The sequence below is a fragment of the Salvelinus sp. IW2-2015 genome, linkage group LG19, assembly GCF_002910315.2.
Source record: "Salvelinus sp. IW2-2015 linkage group LG19, ASM291031v2, whole genome shotgun sequence".
Classification (NCBI taxonomy): Eukaryota; Metazoa; Chordata; class Actinopteri; order Salmoniformes; family Salmonidae; genus Salvelinus; species Salvelinus sp. IW2-2015.
This window is the reverse complement of record NC_036859.1, coordinates 627096-652059: the sequence shown is the minus strand read 5'-3', so window position 1 is coordinate 652059 and position 24964 is coordinate 627096. Positions and strand designations below refer to the sequence as shown.

At 41.0% G+C, this 24964-nt stretch overlaps 1 protein-coding gene across 1 annotated transcript in view; it reads right to left on the bottom strand.

Moving 5' to 3' along the window:
• The window catches only part of insra (insulin receptor a), a 102307-nt gene extending 85805 nt beyond the window's left edge, over nucleotides 1-16502 (bottom strand). Inside the window, exon 1 of the mRNA XM_024010235.2 lies at nucleotides 16028-16502. Within this exon, the coding sequence (XP_023866003.1) occupies nucleotides 16028-16112 (85 nt within the window). The 5' untranslated portion in view covers nucleotides 16113-16502. The remainder of the gene's footprint in view (nucleotides 1-16027) is intronic.
• Nucleotides 16503-24964: the final 8462 nt, after the last annotated feature.

Below are 24964 nucleotides of genomic sequence, written 5' to 3'. Positions count from 1 at the left end.
ACACTCACTTTACGGATTTCAAAATGACAATGCTCGTCTTTCATAACTTGGTCAGATATACTTGGATGTGTAGTGTCAGTGTTTGTTGCTGGCATGTCATGACTAAATTTGCTAATCTGACCAATGAAAAAAATAATTAAAGTAGTTGGCAATATCAGTCGGTGAACGATGGAGCGGAGTTTGCCTTTTGTCCCAAAATGTAATTTAAGGTGGTCCAAAGCTTTTTACTATCATTCTTATTATCATGCATCTTTGTTTCAGTGTAGCTTCTTTTTATTCAGTTAAGTCATATGATTTCTCAATTTGCAATAGGTTTGCCAATCGGTTGTGCAGACAGACTTATTTGCCATTCCTTTTGCCTCATCCCTCTCAAACATACAATTTTTTAATTCCTCGTAACGGCTTCCTTCCTGGGATGAAAGAGAGGACCAAAACGCAGCGCGGCTAGTGTTCAACATGTTTAATAAAGAATAAGAACGAGAACACTACAAGCTACAAAACAATAAATGTGAAAACCGAAAACAGTCCTATCTGGTGCAGAACACAAAGACAGAAAACAATCACCCACAAACAAACAGTGAAAACAGGCTACCTTAATATGGTTCCCAATCAGAGACAATGCAAAACACTTGCCTCTGATTGAGAACCATATTAGGCCAAACAACAAACCCAACATAGAAACACAAAACATAGACTACACCCACCCAGCTCACGTCCTGACCAACTAAACAAAGACTAAACAAAGGATATAAGGTCAGGAACGTGACACTCGTCAATCCGCGGAGATTTAACCGTTTTCACAGCCATTTTCTTAATGGGTGCGTGCTTATTAGTAACTGGAATAAGACATTTCATAAATGTGCCAAGTGCATCGGTCTGTTTGCTCCTCATTACACACCACGGACTAACACATATTCTTTACATCAACAACATAGGAATCACTACAAAACGTATTGTATGACCTCTTATTCACCATATTAGGCCCAGCCTTTGGATCTCTGTTTTTTCTAGATATGGCTACTATATTGTGATCACTACATCAGATGGATCTGGTGACTACTTTCAAGCAAATGTCTGCAGCACTGGTAAAGATGAGATCAATACATGTTGATGATCTCATTCCTGTGCTGTTTGGAACTACCCTGGTAGGTTGATTGATAACCTGAACCAGGTTGCAGGCACTGGTTAGTTTGAAGCATTTTCCTGAGTGGGCAGCTTGATGAAAGCCAGTCAATATTTAAAAATCACCCAGAAAATATACCTCTGTTGCTATCACATACATTATCAAGCATTTCACACGTTATCCAGATACGGACTGTTAGCACTTGGTGGTCTATTGCAGTTTCCCACAAGAATAGGCTTTAGGTGAGGCACATGAACCTGTAGCATATTACTTCAACAGTAATCCTCCTCTGAGATTTACAGGAATGTGGTTCGGAATATAAACAGCAACACCTCTACCATTGGCATTTCTATATTTGCTGTAAAAGTGTTAACCTTGTATTGCTTACCACTGTATCAAAGGTATTATCTAAGTGAGTTTCAGAGATTGTCAGAATATGAATGTCATCTGGTACTAGCAAATTATTGATTTCATTAACCTTGTTTCTTCAGCTACATATGTTAACGTGGGCTAATTTGAGCACTTTTCTTCTGGGATGCTTACTTGTTTTCATTGCTTTACTGGGAAGCATAGCAGAAGTAGATATGCTCATGTTATTTATGTTAGTGCAGGGTGAGCTGCTCACAGTGGACTTCCTACTAGGGCACACCGCCTCAGTGCTAACAGTATAAATCTGGTTCATAGGCACATGATTGCTGCATGCGATAGCTGTAGGATCAGCAGAGGCATTCAGGGCAGTTAGAGGGACATACATTAGGTTACTTACATTGTGTCTACCAGCGCCCCTGGTGTAATGTACATTTGCTGAAGCATTATGACAACTCAGCGTCACAATGGTAGGGATTAACTGAGCTGGGCTTGGGTCAACTGAGCTGGGCTTGGGTCAAGTCAGTGTCACAACGCAGCCTTACAATGCTGCTTGGCACTGCAGGCCTTAATGCTCAAATGAGTTTTGTTTTTCAAATCTGTTTTGGACTACGGACTGTCCAAATAGCAAGTTGCATGTGACCAAATAGGATGTGTGTGTTTGTTCAGGTAGCAGTCATTTGCAAACAAGGCTAAAGTAGTTGTCACAGTAACGCCAGGTCTGTGTGCAGTGGTGTAGGCTGATTGGTGGTGGTGCTCGTGCTTCCTATCACTCAGAAGTTACGTAGCAAGCTAAGGTGACAATGCCTGCCATGGATGTTTCCCAGTTGCTTTGAATGTTCAAAATAAAATGGTAAGAAGACTTTCAAATAAATCCGATTTGACCGTTCATGGCCAGGAATCAGAGTTGTATCCGACTTCAAACCACCTACGAAGGTGGTTTGAAATGTGGCTCGAAATATCCGATTCCATGTGGTTTTTGGATGTTCAGACCGCAGGAAAAAGAACAGATTCGAATAGGATATGCAAATTAATAGGATTTGAGTCACTTCAAACTGCCAATGTGAACATGGCTAAAGAGCTTTCTACACCCTGATTGTGCAACATTTGCCCATTATTCTTATTCAAAACTCTTCAAGCTCTCTCAAATTGTTGATCATTTCCAGAAAACCATTGCTAGACAACCAGATTTAAGACAAAACTTTAACTCGGTCACTTAGGAACATTCACCATCTTCTTGGTAAGCAACTCCAGTTTAGATTTGACCTTGTGTTTTAGGTTAGAGCTCCAGCTGAAAGGTGAATTCATCTCCCAGTGTCTGGTCGAAAGCAATTTTTTTGCCGGTGCTTAGCTCCATTCCATAAATGTTTTATTCTGAAAACTACCCAGTTTAATGATTACAAGCATACCCACAAAATAATGCAGCCACCACTCTGCTTGAAAATATGTGCCCCGATTCAGGAAACTAGGCGTATGTCGCAAGTCACGACTTCACAGGACAGCCGAGCCGTTTGAACGTAAAAAAAAAAATGTTTATCAAAATGTGTTTTTGTGGCAGAAATGCCTTCTCGAACATGTGAACTTTCATGTGCCTTAATAAGAAACGTGTATGCCATCTGTAAAATTGCTAAATTACAAGCCTTGTTGGTTAAGCCACAGAAAAAGTAAGCAACCTTCAATCACTTCAGGAGTCCAGCTTTTAATCTCTACCTTTTTAGCCTTCTCTCGATGCAGACGCACTTTGTAGACTGGGATGAGCAGAACCACGTTATGATCCCAACCCCCAAGACTGGGTAGTGCCTTGGAAAAATACGCACCTTGGATGTTACCATAACAGAGGTCCAGACAGGCTTCAGTTCGGGTAGGTAACATATTGCTGATATGATGTTGAGATAGATTGCACACGTTAAAGTCTCCCATGATTTGCTTTACTGCTTCAGGTGACTCGGTCTCAGCCTGGGATACAAGGTCATGAATCAAGTCGGCAGCTATGAGCGTGTCAGAGGAGAAGTCGATGGAAACAATAAATAAACCGGACCCGATTTATTTCCTGTGGCAGGTTGTATGGCCGTAGGTTAAGAGCAAGGAGTTCGATATCTTTCGTACAGACCTTGTGCTTAGTTGTAAGACGGGCAGGATTGCAGTACTTCTCATTGAAAAATGCACAAACTCCACCACCATTTCTATTACCAGAGTTGATGTTTCAGACCATTCTAACAATTGTGAAGCCATGCAGCTCCACAACAGTGTCGGGATCCTGTTCCGTAGACCAGGTCTCAGACAGATCAAGCAGGATCGTCAGGACTCAGATGTATTGGGTACAAGCCCGTAACAGTCTTATTCCTTATGCTTTCTACATTGCCATGCATAATAGATGGATGAGGTGTTCTGAAGGGCTGTTTTTTTAATCCGATTCCAAATTCCTCCTCTACTCCCACCCTTCCTTGGTTTAGAATCCTTGGGAACAGGTTGATTGTAATGATGGTGGTATTCCATTGCAGTGTAGACTTGCAGCAAAGGGCCAGAGATTAAGCAGGACATCGCTTGTGTATGATATCGGGGATCACTGTATCCATTGAGGGTTAGGTCGACAGCTTGTTTGGTGCGTTTCACAAAAGAAAACAGATTAAAACTAAAAAAACAGCCAAAGTACTGCTATTTGCCTCATTACTAATTATCCAATTTAACGGCACTAAAAACATGGTTGGTTTAGGTAGATCGCAAAGTGATTTATTCTCGGGATGGAACATTTGTAGAATACCAGGAAAATGTTCAACCCTACCACACAGCAGTGGCTGAGTGTGGTGGTTAGGCTTTCATCATATATCATATATGCCCATCTGTAGAAATCTGGTTACTCTCCAGAGACAAATCATGATTCACCTGTACCAGAATCTATGATGACTGACTGAGTTTTTGCTATGACTGAACATTGATACAAACAAATAATACCTCCGATGTCACAACGGTGTAGAACACAAACAGGGAGAACAGGGACAACCGTCACAGATGTAAGAGAGTTCATGAACAGTCGAGGGGTATCCTATTCCATCCATAACACCACAGGTAGTCTAGTCTAGGGCTGCCTCAGCTCAAATGGCACCTTATTCCCTATATAGTGCACTACTTTTGACCAGGGCCCATAGGTAATAGGGTGCCATTTGGGGAGCAACCTAGCTATTAAGAGTCCTTCCTATCAACTTGGGGGGAAAAAACAAAGAGGAGATGTTTTGGGAACATCACGCAAACCGATGGAGTTACCATGGAAACCAGCCACACACGGACAGGCAGGCAGACAGACACAGGGGCTGCTGGACTAACTCACAGAGACACATGGAGATAAGTCTGTGCCTCGGAGGTACTGTATAATCTACAAAAGGATCACGACTGAAGATTTCCACTGATCAATAATATCTCACACCACCACTGACAGAGTCTAACGGCCATTAGGAGAGTTGGAGAAAGGGACTAACTATGATGTAGTTCTATTCCTCAAAACAGCAGAATCCCCATGCAAAGGAAAAGGAATTAAAACATAATTGGCTTTAATTGTTGTTTGTACCACCTCTCCTGTGTATGAAGAAATAACAGGGGTGATCAACAACAGCCAGAGAGTTAACATCAAAGGTCAGGATTGAGTCATAGGACAGTCTTGCTGGGAGGTTAACTCTGTAGGTGCTGGAGCAAACCACTGAATTGCCAACAATGGATCATATAACACAGCAATAACAAGTAATGAAATAATACCTTTGTGAATTAGAAACTAACACATAATGGTATATTCCTAAACAGTCATCTACTGTAGACTGTGAGAGGTTAACTCTGTAGGTGCTGGAGCAAACTGATCTGTTGAAATAGCACATAAAACTTCAGCAAAACTAATAGAAAAAAAACCACATTGTCCATTACAATCTGCTGTCTGGAGATACAGGTCATTCTAGAACCTGGACTACAATTCTAGAATCATTAAAGTCAATTGAGAATGTAGGTTCCAATTGTCTGTGATTAGAAAGAGGACAAAAAGCTCTGTCATTGAACAAGCTATTTCTAAAGGTGAAGTCGAGAGACATTACGAAACTGTCTGATAAGGTTTTGCAGAATAGAAATAATATTACAGAATATAATGACACTTCGGAACATGAAAACCCTAAAATATGCTGGGGAGCTGCAGCTGCACAGTGGTCCTGACATGATCCTCCTGGAAAAAGAGACCAAAAAAAACACACAAGCCAACTACATAAGGGCGGCTATGGAGCTTCTGATTCACTTCTGACACTCACCTAATCAACTCACCTAATCACAAAGAAAACTCCTACATCAGCACTCTTATGTAGTGCATGTAGATACTTGCCTACATCTACTATGAATGCATTTAGATAGTATGAGTTAAATAAACCTGCACTGAAAATGTGGCTGGTATGAAGTTACATACAGTACATAGTCTGAGTGGCTGGTGAATTTGGTTTTCATCCACTGGCCACACTGGCTGCATGCCTGGTTCCATAAACACTGTACAGGTCTCACTGTAAAAAAATATATACTTAAATCTCAATTAGACTAACCTGTATAAATAAAGGTTAAGTGAAAATGAAACGGTAGGTTGACCACACAGTTAATTTGATGCCCTTGTCTGGAAAGAGTAGACAACAGGCGGAGGGTGCAAGGGCACTGTCCAGATGTGTGTGAGTGCGTGTCTCCCTCTACTCTCCCTCCTACACTACAGGTCAAAGTCATCCACTACATACGAATAGTGTGCCATTTGGGACACAAACCTCTCCCTGGGCCTCACACGCCTCTCACTCCTACACGAGTGTGGCCTCAGGAAGAACACAAACACCCAGCAGCTATTGCAACACTTCCCTTTTCAAGGTTTTACTAGGTGGCTCGTTGGTTTATTGTTTTCCAACATATGCCGCCGGAGCTAAGATCAGGGAGGCACCAGCGGACCAGACAATTGGCTGCAGCGGCGCGTGATGTAATCCATACCAAGAATGCCGTCAACTGAAATGTGTCTTCCGCATTTAACCCAACCCCTCTGAATCAGAGAGGTGCAGCTGCCTGAAATCGACATCCATGTCTTTGGCGCCTGGGCAACAGTGGCTTAACTGCCTTGCTCTGGGGGCAGAACAACAGATTTCTACCTTGTCAGCTTGGGGTTTCGATCTAGCAACCTTTCGGTTACTGGCCCAACGCTCTAACCAGTACGCTACCAATAATAGACAGATTTCAGGTTTCAGACAACAGAACAGTAAAAGGCACTTTGAATAATTACTAGCGGGCTCTTAACAAGGATTAGCATTATTAACCATAGTCTGAGATCAACTATGCCTATGATGTTCTAAAAAATTCTCTATAATGTATTAAAGGTACTAGATGGCGATTGATGAATAATTGCTTTTCGGGAACTGTGCCTCTAGGACCTTCAAACTCAACTCTGGACCTCGAAGCCAGTTCCATTGCATTTTTGCTTTGTTCCCCTCAAATTAAATCAAATTGTATTTGACACGTGGAAAACAATTTAAATAAAAAATGTTTTAACCTTTATTTAACTAGGCAAGTCAGTTAAGAACACTTATTTACATTGAAGGCCTAGGAACAGTGGGTTAACTGCCTTGTCAGCTCAGGGATTTGATCTAGCAACCTTTTGGTTAATGCTCAATGGCCCAACGCTCGAACCACTAGGCTACCTGCCACCCCAGAATAATGCTGTAATGTAACAAAATGTGGAAGTCAAGCGGTCTGAATACTTTCCGAATGCACTGTACTTCCGTCATTCCTCAAACTCACCAGCTGCACTAACTTTCACATATCCTTTTCACATTACGCAACGTAAAACACCCATTTTGAATGTTATATATAGTTTTTTTTGCATCTGAGCGATATTCTATCGACTCCTGGAGTCATTTCATGTTTTCATGTGTATCGATGCAAAACTCGTCATACCGGCTGTATTTCTGCCTGCTTGACAGGCAATAGCTCAAATATACATGAAATGACCCCGGGAATCGATAGAACATCGCTCAGAGATAGAAAAACGATAGAACATTCTTAAAAATGGGTGAATCTTTCCTTTAACAGGTTGTTAGCTAGTTAGGTAACATGACTGAACAAGGTTGTTTGTTATCAAATCAATAATTAGCCACCCGGGAACAGTTTAAAACAGCTGTTTGTAAAAGTATATAAAATGCGTGTGAATTTGTAAAAGGTCGCTCTGGTAATACGGGTCATCATCTTTTGTTAATGGTGTGCCCTAGAGACGAGACGTTTTCATTGCTGTAAAAGTACTGTGCTCTATTTTCTCTCTCTGACACTCAGAGGCTGTGTGACAGCGAACTTGCAAAGCCTACTCAGAAAGGCCTGTGCTCTTGGTTATACCAGGTGAGGAAATTATGCAACATTTCAACTTTGCTCGCTCTGCACACTGCTCCAATCTATCAAATGTACATTTAGCAGAAGAACATCGGGGTCTGCATCCCTGCTTGACATCAAGGCTAAATTATATTTTAAAACCAAATGTCATAGATGCGCAGGAAGAGAGGACGGAGAGAACCTGTGAGTGATTGCTGGTAGGGTATGTGGCTGGCTGATTACAGCTGCTACATGTGATATACACATGAAAGTGAAATAGACATTAGTGAATGGGCGCATACAGGAGAGTTGCTGTTGCTTTTTTGTTGTTGACTGAATTTATTAACAAAACTGACTTTATAAACAGGCGCCAGCGGGTTCTTTTGAATTTTAGGGTCGAAAAATTCAGTAGTATCAAATTAAACGGTATTCTAAAATGGTGGCAACGTTTTGGTACCGGTTTACCATGCAACACTACAATGGATCCCTAACTGTTTTATGGTATCATGTAATATGAATGGGCATTGTTGAGGGCCATTGTTGACACTGAGGTAATTATTACCTGCAGAATAAGAAGGACGTTTCCTTGATCAAGGTCAGTTAGGCCTCCATGTCGGACTGAGTACGCACCTCAGAAAGAAAGCATTGTCAGATCAAGGGCCATATGTATCAAGGATCTCAGAGTAGGAGTGTTGATGTAGGTTCAAGTTTGCCTTTTAGATCATAATGAGTAAGATTATAGACAGGTGACCTGATCCAAGATCAGCATTCTTACTCAGTTGCTTGAAAATGAGGTGTTTCACAGCTTGACAACGTTGGAACATGTCACCCAGGATTAAAGAGAACAATAAAAGACAAACAATTCCTGTGTGTCAACCACACACACACACACACACACACACTCATGGTGTCTCAAATGGCACCCTATTCCTAATATAGTACACTATTTTTGATGGTCCCTGAACGGGGGGTTCATTGGGGGAATGCACCAACAACCAAGAGAATGAACTAAAGAGAAAAAGACAGAAGAAAACAACAAACAATGCATAAAAATGTAAAGTATAAATAAATAAATATCAAGGACAACTAAAATCATAACAGCAAAGCAAACTATATGTTTGTGTGCATGTCTGGCACTATTACATGAATGTGTGTGTTCTTGTATGTGTTTATTTGAATGAGTGTGTGTACATGCATGTGTACAAACACCTGCACGGCATCAGCCCCAGGCAAACCGGCATCAGCTGTAAAAACACTGCTCCTCAGTGTCATTCAAACATACTTTTTATTCTGTTTTAACTTGACTTTATTTTTTACTTTTATCTTTGACCATCATTCTCTCTCCCACTTGTCTCCAATTCCACATCCCAACCATCAGCCCGTCCCACCCATCTCTGCTGGCCACCCTCTTCGGATTTCTACGCAACATATATCTTTCAACTATGCTGTGATGTTTAACGTACAATTTCAATCTATCTAATCGAATCCACAGATTGCGAGTTGAAAATAAATACTTTTACAAAGAGGAATCTTATGGTAAAGAAATTAACATTAAATTCTCTGGCAACAGCTCTGGTGGACATTCCTGCGGTCAGCATGCCAATTGCGCGCTCCCTCAACTTGAGTCATCTGTGGCATTGTGTTGTGTGACAAAACTGCACATTTTAGAGTGGCCTTTTTTTGTCCCCAGAACAAGGTACACCTGTGTAATGATCATGCTGTTTAATCAGCTTCTTGATATGCCACACCTGTCAGGTAGATGGATTATCATTGCCTAAGAGAGATGCTCACAGGGATGTAAACAAATTTATGCACAAAATTTGAAAAAGAAAATGCTTTTAGTGTGTATGCAATATTTCTGGGATCTTTTATTTTATCTCATGAAACATGGGACCAACTCTTTCTTTACATGTTGCATTTATATTTGTGTTCAGTGTACATAGGGAATGGGGTACCATTTGGGATGCAGACAATAGCTAGTTATGTTACACAATTACAGACCAACCGGATCTCATTTGACGACAGTGAGATTTAACAAGAGTTAGTTCTTTAGTAGAGTTACACACTGGGTGACACTTATGACAGAAGGATGTCCGTCTTTAACATGAGGCGCGGAAATTGAGCTTCATGAGTGAGATGGATTGATACGGTTTCTGGTTAGACTAGTCCCTCTCCTAAGCACTTCAAAGGATAGATACATGTACAGTGCATTCGGCAAGAATTCAGACCCCCTGACTTTTTGCCACATTACATCCTTATTCTAAAATGGATTAATTGTATCTTTGTTTAACTAGGCAAGTCAGTTAAGAACAAATTCTTATTTACAATGACAGCCTAGGAACAGGGACAGAACAACATATTTTTACCTTGTCAGCTTGGGTATTCGATCTCGCAACCTTTCGGTTACTGGCCCAACGCTCTAACCACTATGCTACCTGCCTGGTGGTTAGTGGCTACCTGCCTAGTGGATAGAGCATTCCCTAAATCTGCACACAATAGACATTAAAAACAAAGCAAAAAACAGGTTTAGAAATGTATGCAAATGTATAAAAAATGAATAACTGAAATATTACATTTAATTTACATACAGTACCAGTGAAAAGTTAGGACACCTACTCATTCAAGGGTTTTGCTTAATTTGTATTATTTTCTACATTGTACAATAATAGTGAAGACAGCAAAACTAAGAAATAATACATGTGGAATCATATAGTAACCAGAAGACAGCCCTATTTCGTAAAAGACAAAGTCCATATTATGGCAAGAACAGCTCAAATCTGCAAAGAGAAATGACAGTCCGTTACTTTAAGACATGAAGGCCAGTCAATCGGGTTTTTGCAGTCGCAAAAACCATCAGGCGCTGTAATGAAACTGGCTCTCAGGAGGACCGCTACAGGAAAGGAAGACCCAGAATTACCTCTGCTGCAGAGGATAAGTTCTTTAGAGTTAACTGCACCTCAGATTGCAGCCTAAATTCTTCAGAGTTAAAGTTAGACATCTCAACGTCAACTGTTCAGATGAGACAGCGTGAATCAGGCCTTCATGGTCAAATTGCTGCAAAGAAACCACTACTAAAGATCACCAATAATAATAGACTTGCTTGCGTCAAGAAACACGAGCAATGGACATTAGACTAGACCAAAGAACAGATTTTGCACTGAGGAGTCAAAATGTGAGATTTATTGGTTCCAACCGCCGTGTCTTTGTGAGACGCAGAGTAGGTGAATGGATGATCTCCGCATGTGTAGTTGGTGGTGTGATAGTGCTTTGCTAGTGACACCATCTGTGATTTATTTAGAATTCAAGGCAGACTTTTAACCAGCATGGCTACCACAGCATTCTGCAATGATATGCCACCCCATCTGGTTTGTGCTTAGTGGGACTTTCATTTGTTTTGAGATGGATTGGAATGAGTTAGACTGCAGAGTGAAGGAAAAGCAGCCAACAAGGCTCAGCATATGTGGGAACTCCTTCAAGACTGTTGGAAAAGCATTCCTCATGAAGCTGGTTGAGAAAATGCCAAGAGTGTGCAAAGCTGTCATCAAGGCAAAGGGTAGCTACTTTAAAGAATCTCAAATATATTTTAATTTGTTTAACACTTTTTTGGTTACTACATGATTTCCATGTGTTATTTCATCATTTTGATGTCTTCACTATTATTCTACAATGTAGAAAATAGTAAAAATAAAGAAAAACCCTGGAATGAGTAGGTGTGTCCAAACTACGCTGAAGGGTGACGTGTACGTGCTGCAGGCGGCAGCATTACCCGCTAGACCAGCCTCAGGCACACTTCTAAAATAGATTGATATTGTCTGGTTTGACAACCTGACCACTTCAAATTATTTAATTGGCAACCTGAGGTAAACTACTCTACGTTGGAGACCTGAGGTGAACTACTGGACGGTGGTACCTGAGGTGAACTACTACTTTACATTGGAGACCTGAGGTTAACTACTGTATCTTGGTACCCGAGGTGACCTAACGTACGATGGATGGTAGCACAATAGAGTGTAATGATGACCAAACATTGCAGGCAGAAATAGAACGCGAGACATTCTACCATGTGCATACAGATCTGACAACAGAATAGAAAGGATACAGGATACAGATAGGACAATTCTTAATCTATGCCTATACTCAATCCTTCAGTATGTAAAATGGGGTGATGGAAATGTAAAAATGTAAATATAAAACCAAAACAAATCCACCAAGGATTTTAGTTTCATTTAGCCATTTTGACAAGCTAATTAAGTAAGCCTTGTCCAAGCCAGAATTGTCCATTTTGACTTAAGTATCGGGTCAATAAACATTAACAATTCCTTCACAACATAGGTTACATACAGACACTGGCTTGGTTCAGCCAATGCATTGGTCAGTTACTGTCAGTCAATGTTATGAAACACTTTCAGTGAGGCCCAAGTTTCTCTCACTCACTCACTGGTTCACTGTCAAGTCGGAGAGGTGCGAGAAGGGGGCCAGTCAGAGCCAGTAGCCGAGCAATACACAAATTGTTTATGAATTGTCACAGTTGCGCAACAGAATCTCACAAACTGGTCTGATGACATGACCCAATCTCAACCCACCGCCTTTTCAGTTTAATGAAAAGGGTAGCTTCACATTACTATGAGTTTTTTTTTCTCAACTCTCAGTCCAACTCGCTCTCTCGTCACATAGGCTGAAAACAAACTCGACAGCGTTTAACATCCATAACAAGTACAGAGGTGTCAGTCGAGCGTTTGATTTGTTGCAATGCTGCTAGACAAAGGCTGTTTAAGAGGGTTAACTCCCACGCCTAAATACATTAATGGTGCAAGAGTAGGTATAGGCCTATTTCATCACAAAGTCTCAAGAATTCTACTACACTGACTCTTACCAGCTTTTCAAATAGTTAAAAGATCACGAGTGGGTCACCAGGTGCAGACGGGGTGAATAGAAACCATACGCAGGACTATAGAGTGTGACAATTTAGTCGGATTTTGCGACCTTTTAACTTGGCTGTGCGAGTTTCATTTTTAATTGCTTGCACTGGTGCGAGCTGCCCATTCCACCTCAATCAAAAAGTCCTATTTTTGTGCAGATAAATTCATGAATTTGTTCTACAGTAAAGTGCATTATCCTCATGATTCCTGTAATAAGTGTCTACCCTGGCAGTGTGCCTGCCTGTTTCACTGGGGCAGGCTGCTGTAATGAACGAGCCTCTCACTCACTCTCCCCACTCGTGATTGTAGAACATTTCAAAATGCAATTGCAGGGGAGGAAAAACACAACTTTGGAAGCAACTAGTTGTCCATATTAAAAAGAGAGGAGTGTCTCGGCCTTCTACTGTAGGTATAATTGCTATTTTTCAACTATCATTACTGTGCTCAAAGCACTGTTCTACAATCAAGATACCTGATACGTCTTTGAAATACAGAGGGTGTGGAATTGCGCATCGGCCATCGCAAGTGAACTAGCCTCATTGCACTTACATGGCTACTGGCAGTAGGTGTTATATTTAGAGAGTTAGCGATCTAGCTAATGTGTTGCGTTTCTACTTCCTCGGGTGGTGAATTAGCACCAACTGAATTAAGCAAATATATAATGTTAATGTACATAAAGATGAAGGCAAATTAATCTCTATTTAACAAAACATTCTGGAGCTCTATTTGACAGTAAAATATTTTTTTTTAATAGCCTAATTGTCAAGCTAAAATGCATGACAATCACTGGATTAGGTTGCATATCAAAATATTTTGAATCGTGCATTCCTGCTTGGACATGTAAGACGTAACAACTTACTGAAAAAATATATAAAAACGCAACATGCAACAATTTCAAAGATTTTACTGAGTTAGAGTTCATAAGGAAATCAGTCATTTGAAATAAAAAAAATTAGGCACTAATCTATGGATTTCACATGACTGGGCAGCGGTGCAGCCATGAGTGGGCATAGGCTCACCCACTGGGGCCACAAATAAGACAAATAACAGCACAACAGTGGTGTGCAGAATGGCATCTCGTCAATCCTTGTCACAGACAGGCTATTGCAGCAGACGACCACTCTGGGTTCCACTCCTATCAGCTAAAAACAAGGAGAAGCGGCTCCAGTTGGCACGCGATTACCAACACTAGACAATTAAGGAGTGGAAAAACATTGCCTTGTCCGAGGAATCCCGGTTCCTGTTGAGTCATGCTGATGGCAGAGTCAGGATTTGCTGCAAGCAGCATGAGTACATGGACCCATCCAGACTGGTGTCAAAGGTACAGAATGGTGGCGGTGGTGTACTGCCGTCCAATCTGCAGCAACTGCGTGATGCCATCGCGTCAGCATGAACCAACATCCCTGTGGAATGTTTCCAACTTGTAAAATACATGCCCCAAAGAAATCAGGCTGTTCTGGAGGCAAAGGGGGTCCCGACCCAGTACTAGATGGGTGTAACTAATTAACTGGCCGGTGAGTGCAAATTGCCCTCTTTTAATCTCCGTCTTTGTTGGGAGGACAACAGAAGCTAGGTTGTTTGTACCATGTCCATCCTTTATCCTTACCATTCATTTGAACTAATTTGGTTTATCCAATCTCATTCAAATCAGTGTCAGTGTAAAAAACCTACAATGAAAGTGGTTGGTTTGACATAATACTTTAAGACCAAACTAACTATTTTAATCTCCATCTTTGTTTACTCACTTACTGTTGTACATGTGCATCCGGTTCCTTCACCATTCATTTGAAATAAGCTAATTTGTTTCATCCAATTTGATCCAGTGCTTTGATAAACCTGCTGTGATTTCAGAAAGTGTCTGGTTTGACATTAAGTACCCTCTTTTAATCTGTAATTTTGTTAACTAATTTACTGCTATTTGCAACACAACAGTCAATCTAGTGAATCACACAGATTCAGATGTGTAGATGGCTAATACATGTACAAGTCTTGTAATAATGACTAGTAGTGAGTGAATGTGTGGCGTATGTGTGTTGGTATGTGTAAGTGCTGAGAAGTGTATGTCTGCGTTAGGCTGTGTGTGTGTGTGTGTGTGTGTGTTGGATGAGAGTGTAGGGATGCTGAGAAGTGTTTGTGTGTGTGCACTCTAGTCCTATTCAGAGGGGCTACTGATTACAACTGTGAGACAACCTAACTTACTAACTAGTAAATAGTTACCCTACTTTTTGTTCATGATCATGTCATCCCAATTACTCTGTTACCACCCCCGGTGTGTGTTTGTTTGTGTGCGCGCACTCAAGCGTGTGGGCGCCACATTACTCTTCAGTGTAGACTCCCAGGAGTGCATAAAATCTCAATATATATGTTAACAATAGGACCACCTGACTTTAAGTTAATGGGTTTAACATACTGTATTTGTTTTATTCTGTACAGACTACTTAGCATATTATTATGCATCTAATTTGCATTAAGCCGTATTTTTTAAATTCTAATTTCAAAAATGGTTTCAATTTGTTACAAACTCTCAGTTATGCATAAAGCATGTATATTTGTTAATAATATGACCATTGGCCTCAAAGCACTGTAATTATGCATTCTGTACTGCCTAATGTGCATATTAAGTGCCTAATTGTCATAATATTAAGTCAGAACAATATGACCACTCCATCTTAAGATATTGGACAAAACTTGTTGAAATTAAGAATCCATGCAGGTGATTTGGTGCCTTTTTGACAAGGGATTATCATTGTCCTGTCCACTATTTTTTTTGTACCTTTTCTGATCACGTGAAAATAAGATCTCAGCGATGGTAAGTCTCTACACCCTCATGAAATAAAGTGTTGTGTCCTGAAAAGCTGTACTATTTGGAATACAAAGTATAACACCAGAACCAGTGTCTCATTTTGAGCCCTAACACCCTACCCCTAATCAATGTGATGTACATTGTACGTTTTGCATTGCACCCATTTGATAACCAAGCACATTTATGGGATAGACATGAACAATTGCAGGTTGCAAAGGCATTTTGATCAGTTTAGGTGGTTAAGTAATTGTTTTACTAACCAAAAAGTCAATCAAATAGACCTTTGTCCGTTTAAATCTAGCGTATCTAACGAAAAGGCTGGCCTTGCTGTCATCATAGCGGATATTGATGTCAAAGCAGAGCCTTCCAAAAGCAAGTTAAGTGACACTCTTAAATTAGGTACAATTATACAAGTGAACACATCTGACACAGATGAGTAGGGTGAGAAGATTATAACTAGCTACTTACTTTCTGTATTTTCTCCATTCGTTTGCTGACAATTCCATACGTAGACAGCAGTCACAAAAACCACAAGGAAAGTCCGCGGACACATATTTCCTTAAATCAATATCCGACCGACGACACAGTCGAGAGCAACTGGGTTAGAATCCGTGTCAACTCGGTTAAAACTAGCTGGCAGGTGGTAGCTGTCAATTGGTTTGTTCGCTAAGCCACGAGAACCCAGAGGTAAACAAAAATAAAAACATGCATTCCGGAAAAATGGGCGGAGGGAAGTTGGAGTCCAACGTGTTCGTTCACTGGCTACCTGGTTAGCCACTGCTAGTTATCTGTACAGATCTGGTGGATATTCAAAATCGCCACAAACAAATGCAACAGTGTGATTCATTGTGGACAAACGAAGCTAAAGTCTCACTTGCCAATAACTTGCATGGCATTGAGTCTTTTCAATTGTTCTTGATTCAATCCGCAGTCTCGAAAGTCTGAACAGGCCAAGGGGAGTAGCTAGCTAACTGCTAGCTAATGTTAGCTGGCTGTGCAGCAGGCCACAACGCAAGGTAGTGCGATTTGATACCAACTCGCAATTGAATTACGCTTTCGGTAACACTCGCTATGGCGCCGTGTCTACTTCGGAAATTGCTTATTCCCTTGCATTGAAAGAACAAAAAAACACAGCTAGTGATGTGCAGCAATTTCTCTCGTGTCGCAGTCCCGCATTCTGTAGCTTCCCTTATGACAACTTCAGGTTCATGGCACGCGTGGCGTACTCAACCAAATCCACGGGTCACTGGGTTTCACGCTCATCCGCTGGTGTCGTTCACAAAAATACCCAAATAATAAACGCAAAAGTATTGCGATTACTAGGTAGTTTACTTAAACTCATCTGAACCTTGTATGGAGAGAATAAATAATTAAACCGCAAACTCGATTCGGTCAATACTGACATTAACGAGACTTCCACGCAAGACAACATTGACTGTCAGACTTCGCCGTTGGTCAAGTTGTTCGCACTATTTCGTCACAATAAAGCGCGTTTCGGTGATTTTACATGAGGGATATCTCCCTTCAAAATGACCACATGGTTATTGCACAACGACAACAGCAAAAAATAAAGTCGAAAACTTATATTTTAGTCTCCCACATGAGAGGTAGATTGTTAAATCCTCTTCTCTGCCTCTCCTCCGCCAGTAAACAAAACCTGCAAGTGAGCCAGCTGGGGCTAAAGGGAAACACGGACTGGAATATATTGGATTAGGCAGTTAGACTAAAGATACTGTAAAAACCTACATTGCATCTGTGAATAGGCTACAAACGAGCGGGGGTCATACCATGGGTAATTTTTACTACTATAACCCATAGAAACGCATTAAATAACACATTCATAAATGGCAAAAAATCAAGTAAAAAAAATAATCAGAAGGAATAAGATTTTTAAGTGTCTGTCCTATATTTAGAAGAAGACCGATTTTCGGTCACCTTTCACCGCAGATGCGGAAGGCCGAAATAGGTGGGTGAGTGAGATTGAGATGCAGCCCATGGAAGAAAAAAAAACTGATATCTCTAGTTTAAATGTACTGATTTTCATGGGGATTTTTATTATTATTAATTACTTAGATTGACGCACCGCGACGTCAATAGACTCTTAATGAATTATGTGTTGGAATAAAGGTCCACTTTCAATTAGGGTCATGAGTAGGTTGATTGAACTCCACTCCATGGTCAAGGAAGTTTCTGTTGAACTCCACCAATGGAGTGGAGCAGAGACCAGGCTTTGTGGTCAATACTTAAACAAATGTAAATTATGAAACGCCTACCTTGTACCTATGTTTGTCGTCTGTAGTTGAGTGACTTTCTTTGTCAGTTGGTGGTTGTATTTGATTAACATTTATTGAAAAAGTATGGATTTCAAACAAACAAAGGCATGCAACTACAGAGGGCAAATATAAGTGCACAGTAAGCGTTTAATAATTGAAAGTATTGCCCTTGGGGCGAATTGATGTAGTTGGAGCTGAATTCCCTAGGAGTTCATCAGAAACTTCCTTGACCATAAAGAGTTTAGTCAGCTAGGTCAGGAGGAAAAATGATTTGTTAGAACACTTGTTGATTACATTTTAATTTCTTCCCCCTCTTATTTAGTTTAATGTTCAGCGGACACCAACCAACCTGCCCATCCAGTTTTAAGACATGGTGGGAAAGGGGCGGGGGCAGTATGCTACAAGAGGTTGTGTGTCTGTTAATCATGGTCTGCATTACAAACGGCACCCTATTCCCTTTATAGGGCACTACTTGAATAGGGTGCCATTTGAGACACAAACTCGTAGGCTAGACCAACAATTCAAGGACACCTAAGCAGTACCTGCAATATTCTCTTTGGAAAGGGGGATACCTATTCAGTTGTACAACTGAATGCTTTCAACTGAAATGTGTCTTCTGCATTTAACCCAACCCCTCTGCCTTAATCGACATCCACGTCGTTGATGCCCGGGGAACAGTGGGTTAACTGCCTTGCTCAGCGGCAGAACAATTTTTACCTTGTCAGCTCGGGGATTCGAAGGTTGCTGGCCTAACGCTCTAACCACTAGACTACCTGTTTAAACATCACATTGTCCAGCATTGTTATCTCTTCTCTCTGTGTTAGTCCTTGGCAGCCTTTATGGGAAAAACAGCTGCACTGAAACCCCTATGCTCAGATAGACCATATCCTCCCTATGGCAATGTTAAAGAGTTCTTCTGCTGTCTCCATAGGATAACCCCTTGAAAAAACATTTTTGGTTCCAGGTAGAACCCATTCCACAGAGGGTTCTACATGGAACCCAAAATGGTTCTATGTGGAACACAAAATGCTTCTCCCTGGAAACAAAAAGGCTTTTTCAAAGGCCTATCCCTCTTGAGTTGAGACAACGTGTTTTTTATGAAGTTAAACGTGCTCTTTATGAAAAATGTTTTTTGGGACCAAGTTACACTTCTCAAAAGGCAGCAAACTGGTGGAACGACCCACAAATACTGGCTCTCCTCGTCCCTGGCTGCAACTCTTTCCCACACTTCGTTGCTGGCGTGGAGAGGACAATGTGTTCTTCTCAACCAACTTAACTGGTAAAATAAGGGTTCTAGATAGATAATAGATAATAATAGAAAAATAGATTTGACTATATTGCATCTAAAATGGCACCCTATTACCTATATAGTGCACTACTTTCGATGAGAGCCCTATGGGCCCTGGTCAAAAGTAGTTCACTACATAGGGAATAGGCTCCCATTTGGGACGCATATTTTGATAGGGTGGAGATGCTTATTGTTCATTTACTGTAATCATAACTAACCACAAGCCTACCTGTGTTGAAAAGTTGATGGGTGATGCTTATAACTGATAACAACAAGCGGAATGATGACTTAGATTAGTTTTCCTGTACTGGCAGCCAGGGGATTGGCTGGACAATACCACCAGTGTTAACTCACTACCTGTTAGCATCCTGCCTTCCCAGCAGGATCAGTACATTTCGGATAAAAAAAGGAACCTCTGCTGTCATCAATTATGAGAAAATAGCCCTCAATCTTACAGGAATTCAAACACATGCACACCAATGATGTCTATAAACCCTAGATGACTGACAGGGGATGCTGTATTGAAGCCACTGTGCAGCCATTTTGGAACTACATTCATTAAGCATGCATTTTGACACCTTAATGCATGCTTTTAAATTATTAGGTGAATCAAGTGAACTAGTTCAGGGCTAAAACAAAATTGTGAAACGTTTGGAGCTCCCCGTGGAGAAGCTTGAGAATCACTGGGCTAACTTAACCAGGTAACATTTCAAGTTAGTATCTCAAAATGTTGAGTTAGGATCTCAATATCTTGAGGTAGTATCTCAACATTTGTAGATACTAAATGTTGAGATAACATCAACATATAAAAATGAATTGGGCATTCGCAAAAGTAATAAGACCCCTTGACTTTTCCCACATTTTGTTACGTTACAGCCTTATTTTAAAATGGATTCAGTGTTTTTTCCCCCTCATCAATCTACAAACAATACCCCATAATGACAAACAAAAACGTTTTTTAGAAACGTTAGCAAATGTATTAAAAATAGAAAACAGAAATACTTTATTTACATAAGTATTAAAACTTGCTATGAGACTTGAAATTGAGCTCAGGTGCATCCTGTTTCCATTGATCATCCTTGAGATGTTTCTACAACTTGATTAGAGTCCACCTGTAGTAAATTCAATTGATTGGACATGATTTGGAAAGGCACACACCTGTCTATATAATGTCCCACAGTTGACAGTGCATGTCAGAGCAAAAACCAAAGCCATGAGGGCAAAGGAATTGTCCGTAGAGCTCCGAGACAGGATTGTGTCAAGGCACAGATCTGGGGAAGGGTACCTGTGCAGCGACGCTCCCCATCCAAACTGACAGAGCTTGAGAGGACCTGCAGAGAAGAATGTAAGAAACTCCCCAAACACTGTTGTGCCAAGCTTGCAGCATCATACCCAAGAAGACTCAAGGCTGTAATCGCTGCCAAAGGTCCATCAACAAAGTACTGAGTAAAGGGTCTGAATACTTACAGTACCAGTCAAAAGTTTGGACACACCTACTCATTCCTGGGTTTTTCTTTATTTTCACTATCTTATACATTGTAGAATAATAGTGAAAACATCAAAACCATTAAATAACACATAAGGAATCATGTAGTAACCAAAAAAGTGTTAAACCAATCTAAATATATTTCATATTTGAGATTCTTCAAAGTAGCCACCCTTTGCCTCGACGACAGCTTTGCACACTCTTGGCATAGTATGACATAGTAATAGGTCAGCTGTAAAACTGTATTTTATGGGCTATGATGGGACAAGACTTTTTAGAATCTGGTCGTATTGTAAAAACTACACAACAACTGCAATTGGACAATACAACTAACAGCTTGCTTTATGCAGGGTTGCATTGTGTACGCCTTTGCATCTGTAATTAAATAGTTACTCACACAGTACGTCGTCACTATTGTGTTAATTGATTCATTCCAGTCAATCCTTTGGGTTGATAATGTCTAAGTAGCCTAGCCACCTGAAGTTGTAATATAAAACAAATTTGATGACATTCACATTTTCTCTTAACGCAAATAAATAGGCCTCTTTTCGGCTATAAATACAGGAACATAGCTTGGGCTATTACTGCTTCGTTTCCCCTGGCCAGATGGGATCAGAGCTCATAGGCTTCTCTAGACTACCTGCAGCTGTGATTGTTATTAGGCTACAGCTGATAAGACTGAAACACAAATTGTACACGAGATGACCAATCATGAGACAAATCAGTCTAAACAACAGTACTTTGACCCTCTTTTCAACGCTTTTGTGTCAATATTTTTTATTCAACTGAATAAAAACTGCCAGCTCGCCACACATTTGCCAGTGGCAGGGCTGTGCTGATCTCTGCAACATGGATACATTGAAATCATTTGCCACATTGCTACAAATAAATACATATTTCTTGTATGTATGTTCTACTATCAAAAAATGTCAAGTTAGTTTGGGCTTCCATACTAATGTTACTGTCCTCAATACAACAAATAAATACTACTGTAGAATTGCATTAATTCCTATGGAGGACTGCTCCTTCTGAGTGTCAATATGGCGGCCGGTGGCTTCAAAGCATCTAATTGGCCAATACATAGCATCAGCAATCCAGGGTTTCAGTATATATCTTTGGGTGGTCCACACGCACATGTGCACCCCCCCCACCGAGAGCAATTATAGCTCTGAATCTGTTATTGTGTTGAATTGACATAAATCTGCTATAGTTAATCAATAGCTGTGGAAATGCAGCTCTTGGCTTTCACATACCGTTGCGGCAATATTGTACACTAGTATTATTGCAGTGTTTGTTGTTGTATTAGACAGCCATATTCCCCTCCTTTCTAGGAGATGTGGGATGCGTCCCAAATGGCACCCTATTACCCATGTCAAAAGTAGTGCACTATGTAGGAAAAGGGGTGCCATTTGGGATGCAGTCGTGATGGCTGGTAAACCTCCAGACAACTGCTTCCTCCGATCACAGAGGACAGAGCAGAGATCAGGTTTGAGTCCCAAATGGCACCCTATCCCCTGTAGTGCACCCCTTTTGACTAGGGCCCATAGGGTTCTATAGTGCAAAAGTACTAGTCTCTGGTCAAAAATAGTGTACTAGGGAACAGGGTGCCAGCTAGGACGGATACCAAATCATGCAGAGGAGAGAGTAACTAGAATAATAAACATGTGTAATGAGTGCGCTGCAGTTGAATACCAGGAACAACAGTCACTGGCACCATCACCTCAAGGATCAGTACACTACAACGGCTTAGAGAGAGATCATGGTGGTTTGCAGCCAAAATGGCACCCTATTCCCTACGTAGTGCACTACTTTTGAGCAGGGCCCTTAGGAAACAGGGTGCCATTTGGGATGCAAACCATGTCAGCAAGGCCATCACATAGTACATTGATTCAACATCATGAAATGTGATGAGATGAGAGGGTCAGAGAGGTGAATGTTATAGCCATCTTACTATGGACGATGTAGTTCAACGTGCCATCCGCAGGCTGTGGAGTGGGAGGTGAGTCTCTCACAGGCACTGGATGGGGCCTCGCACTGGGCTTTCTGATAGCAGTTCTTTTCAAAAAAGTGTTGACTTGTGTTGATTGGTATTGAATGTGGTTACCTTAGCTATTTCAGTTAATGCACTTATTGTAAATTGGTCTGGGTAAGAATGTCTGCTAAATGACTATGAAGTAAAGTCCCAGGCTATGGGAGAGAGGGAGATAGGTTAAGAGGGAGAGGGGGGTGAGGGTAAGGGTGAGAGAGAGGTGACCAGCAGCTTTGAGCCATTGAGCCGATTTCAGCACGTCACTAATCTGGGAACATCTTTTATTATAAGAAGGTGTAAGGAAGCCAAACGGATTGTGATGCACTTCTTGACACAAATTATAATCTCATAGTCTGTCTGTAGGTATGTGGAGTTATAATAACATTATGGCACTAGGCAGTTTTAGTTTCAATCACCCTGTTCAGGTATTTTGTTCCAGTCTTTTGTTCACAACATTTCCAGTAACAGTTTATTTTAAGGGTATAACACTTCACAATACATTCATAACGATTACATTACACATTCATAAGCAATACAAGTCACGTAGGTACACTTCAAATAAAGTGTTACCAAATTTCCATTGAGGAAAATATCATTTATTTAGCAGTATGCAGTGGCTGATTGTGGGTGTTTACAGTAAGGCTTGTTTTGCCTGCTTGACAGTGTAGTTCAAGAAGGAAATTGAAGCATGATACTTTCCCATCATTTCTGATGGAAATAAGAGCGAGAACGAGCACACAAATAGATGCCTGGTCTAGTTAATGGCGACATTATAACACAAATACATGTTGTGAGGTCTACTGAGGTTCTTTTGAACAACAATTTAAGACCGGGGCCATGCATAGAGCTAAGCTCAGCAGTATTGATGTAGTATTGACAGTCTAGCTTCCTGTCCAGGGGGTGTACTTGTACATCAAGCCAACTCACGGTACATGAAACAGCAGATAAGCTCCTTCCCCTATGGGCCACTCTGGCTCGGACAAGGCTTACTTATTGACGACAACTGAAGGATAGCAGATGACCGGTAAACACATGATGCTATTGTTGACAGTATGTAACCAGTAGCCATGGAGCCATGGTCTGTGTCCCAAATGGCACTCTATTCTCTAACAAAAGTTTTCCAAAGGGGTTCTTCAGCTGTTCCCATAGGAGAACCCTTTTTGGTTCCATGGTAGGTAATTTATTCATCCATTCATTCAGATTACACTAGCATTTTGTTTTTTTACAACATAAAACAGTCAATTTACGGTATTGTACTGTCATTACACAGCACTAGCTTTGATACTGTATTACAGCAGGTGTACTGTAATATAAACTATAGCATTTTGTTTACCACCGAGCTGCCTGTATCTACTGTCAGATTCACGGTAACCCCTTTACAGTGTAGATAGCACCTTTTTTTCTACTAGTGTATGAAATGCACTACTTTTGACCAGAGCCCCATGGCTCTGTGGCTCTCAAAAGTAGTCCACTATATAGGGAATAGGGTGCCGCAGTATTTGGTATGTAGACATAGAGTCAGAAGGCGGTTGTTGATTGAGTGACTGACTGACTCCTAATCCTGCTAGCCCTCATCCGGTTCCAGGGGCCTGGGGGAGGCAGGTAAAAGCTAGGACCCTCTCTTTCGCCCCTCTCTCTATCTTCCTCTCTCTCTCTCTCTCTCTCTCTCGCCCTCTACCTCCCTCTTCTCTCTCAGGGGTTTCTCTGAAATCCCATTACACATTGCACAGCAGTGGCCAGCTCAGAGATGATTATGTAGCTGCTCCTACACACTGATCTAAGGTCAGTTTTCAGTATATACACTGAGTGTACAAAACATCAAGAACACCTGCTCTTTCCAAGACATAGACTGACCAGGTGAAAGCTATGATCCATTATTGATATCACTTGTTAAATCCACATCATTCAGTGTTGATGAAGGGGAGGAGACAGGTTAAAGAAGGATTTTTAAGCCTTGAGACAATTGAGACATGGATTGTGTATGTGTGCCATTCAGACAGTTAATGGGCAATACAAAAGATTTAAGTGCCTTTGAACAGGGTATGATAGTAGGTGTCAGGCGCACCGGTTGTGTCAAGAACTGCAACATTGCAGGGTTTTTCATCACAGTTTCACGTGTGTATCAAGAATGGTCCACCACCCAATGGACATCCAGCCAACTTGACACATCTGTGGGAAGCATTGGAGTCAACATGGCCCAGCATCCCAGTGGAACACTTTCGACACCTTGTAGAGTCCATTCCCCGAAGAATTGAGGCTGTGCTGATGGCAAAAGGGGGATGGGTGCAACTTAATATTAGGCAGGTGATCCTAATGTTTGGTATAGTCT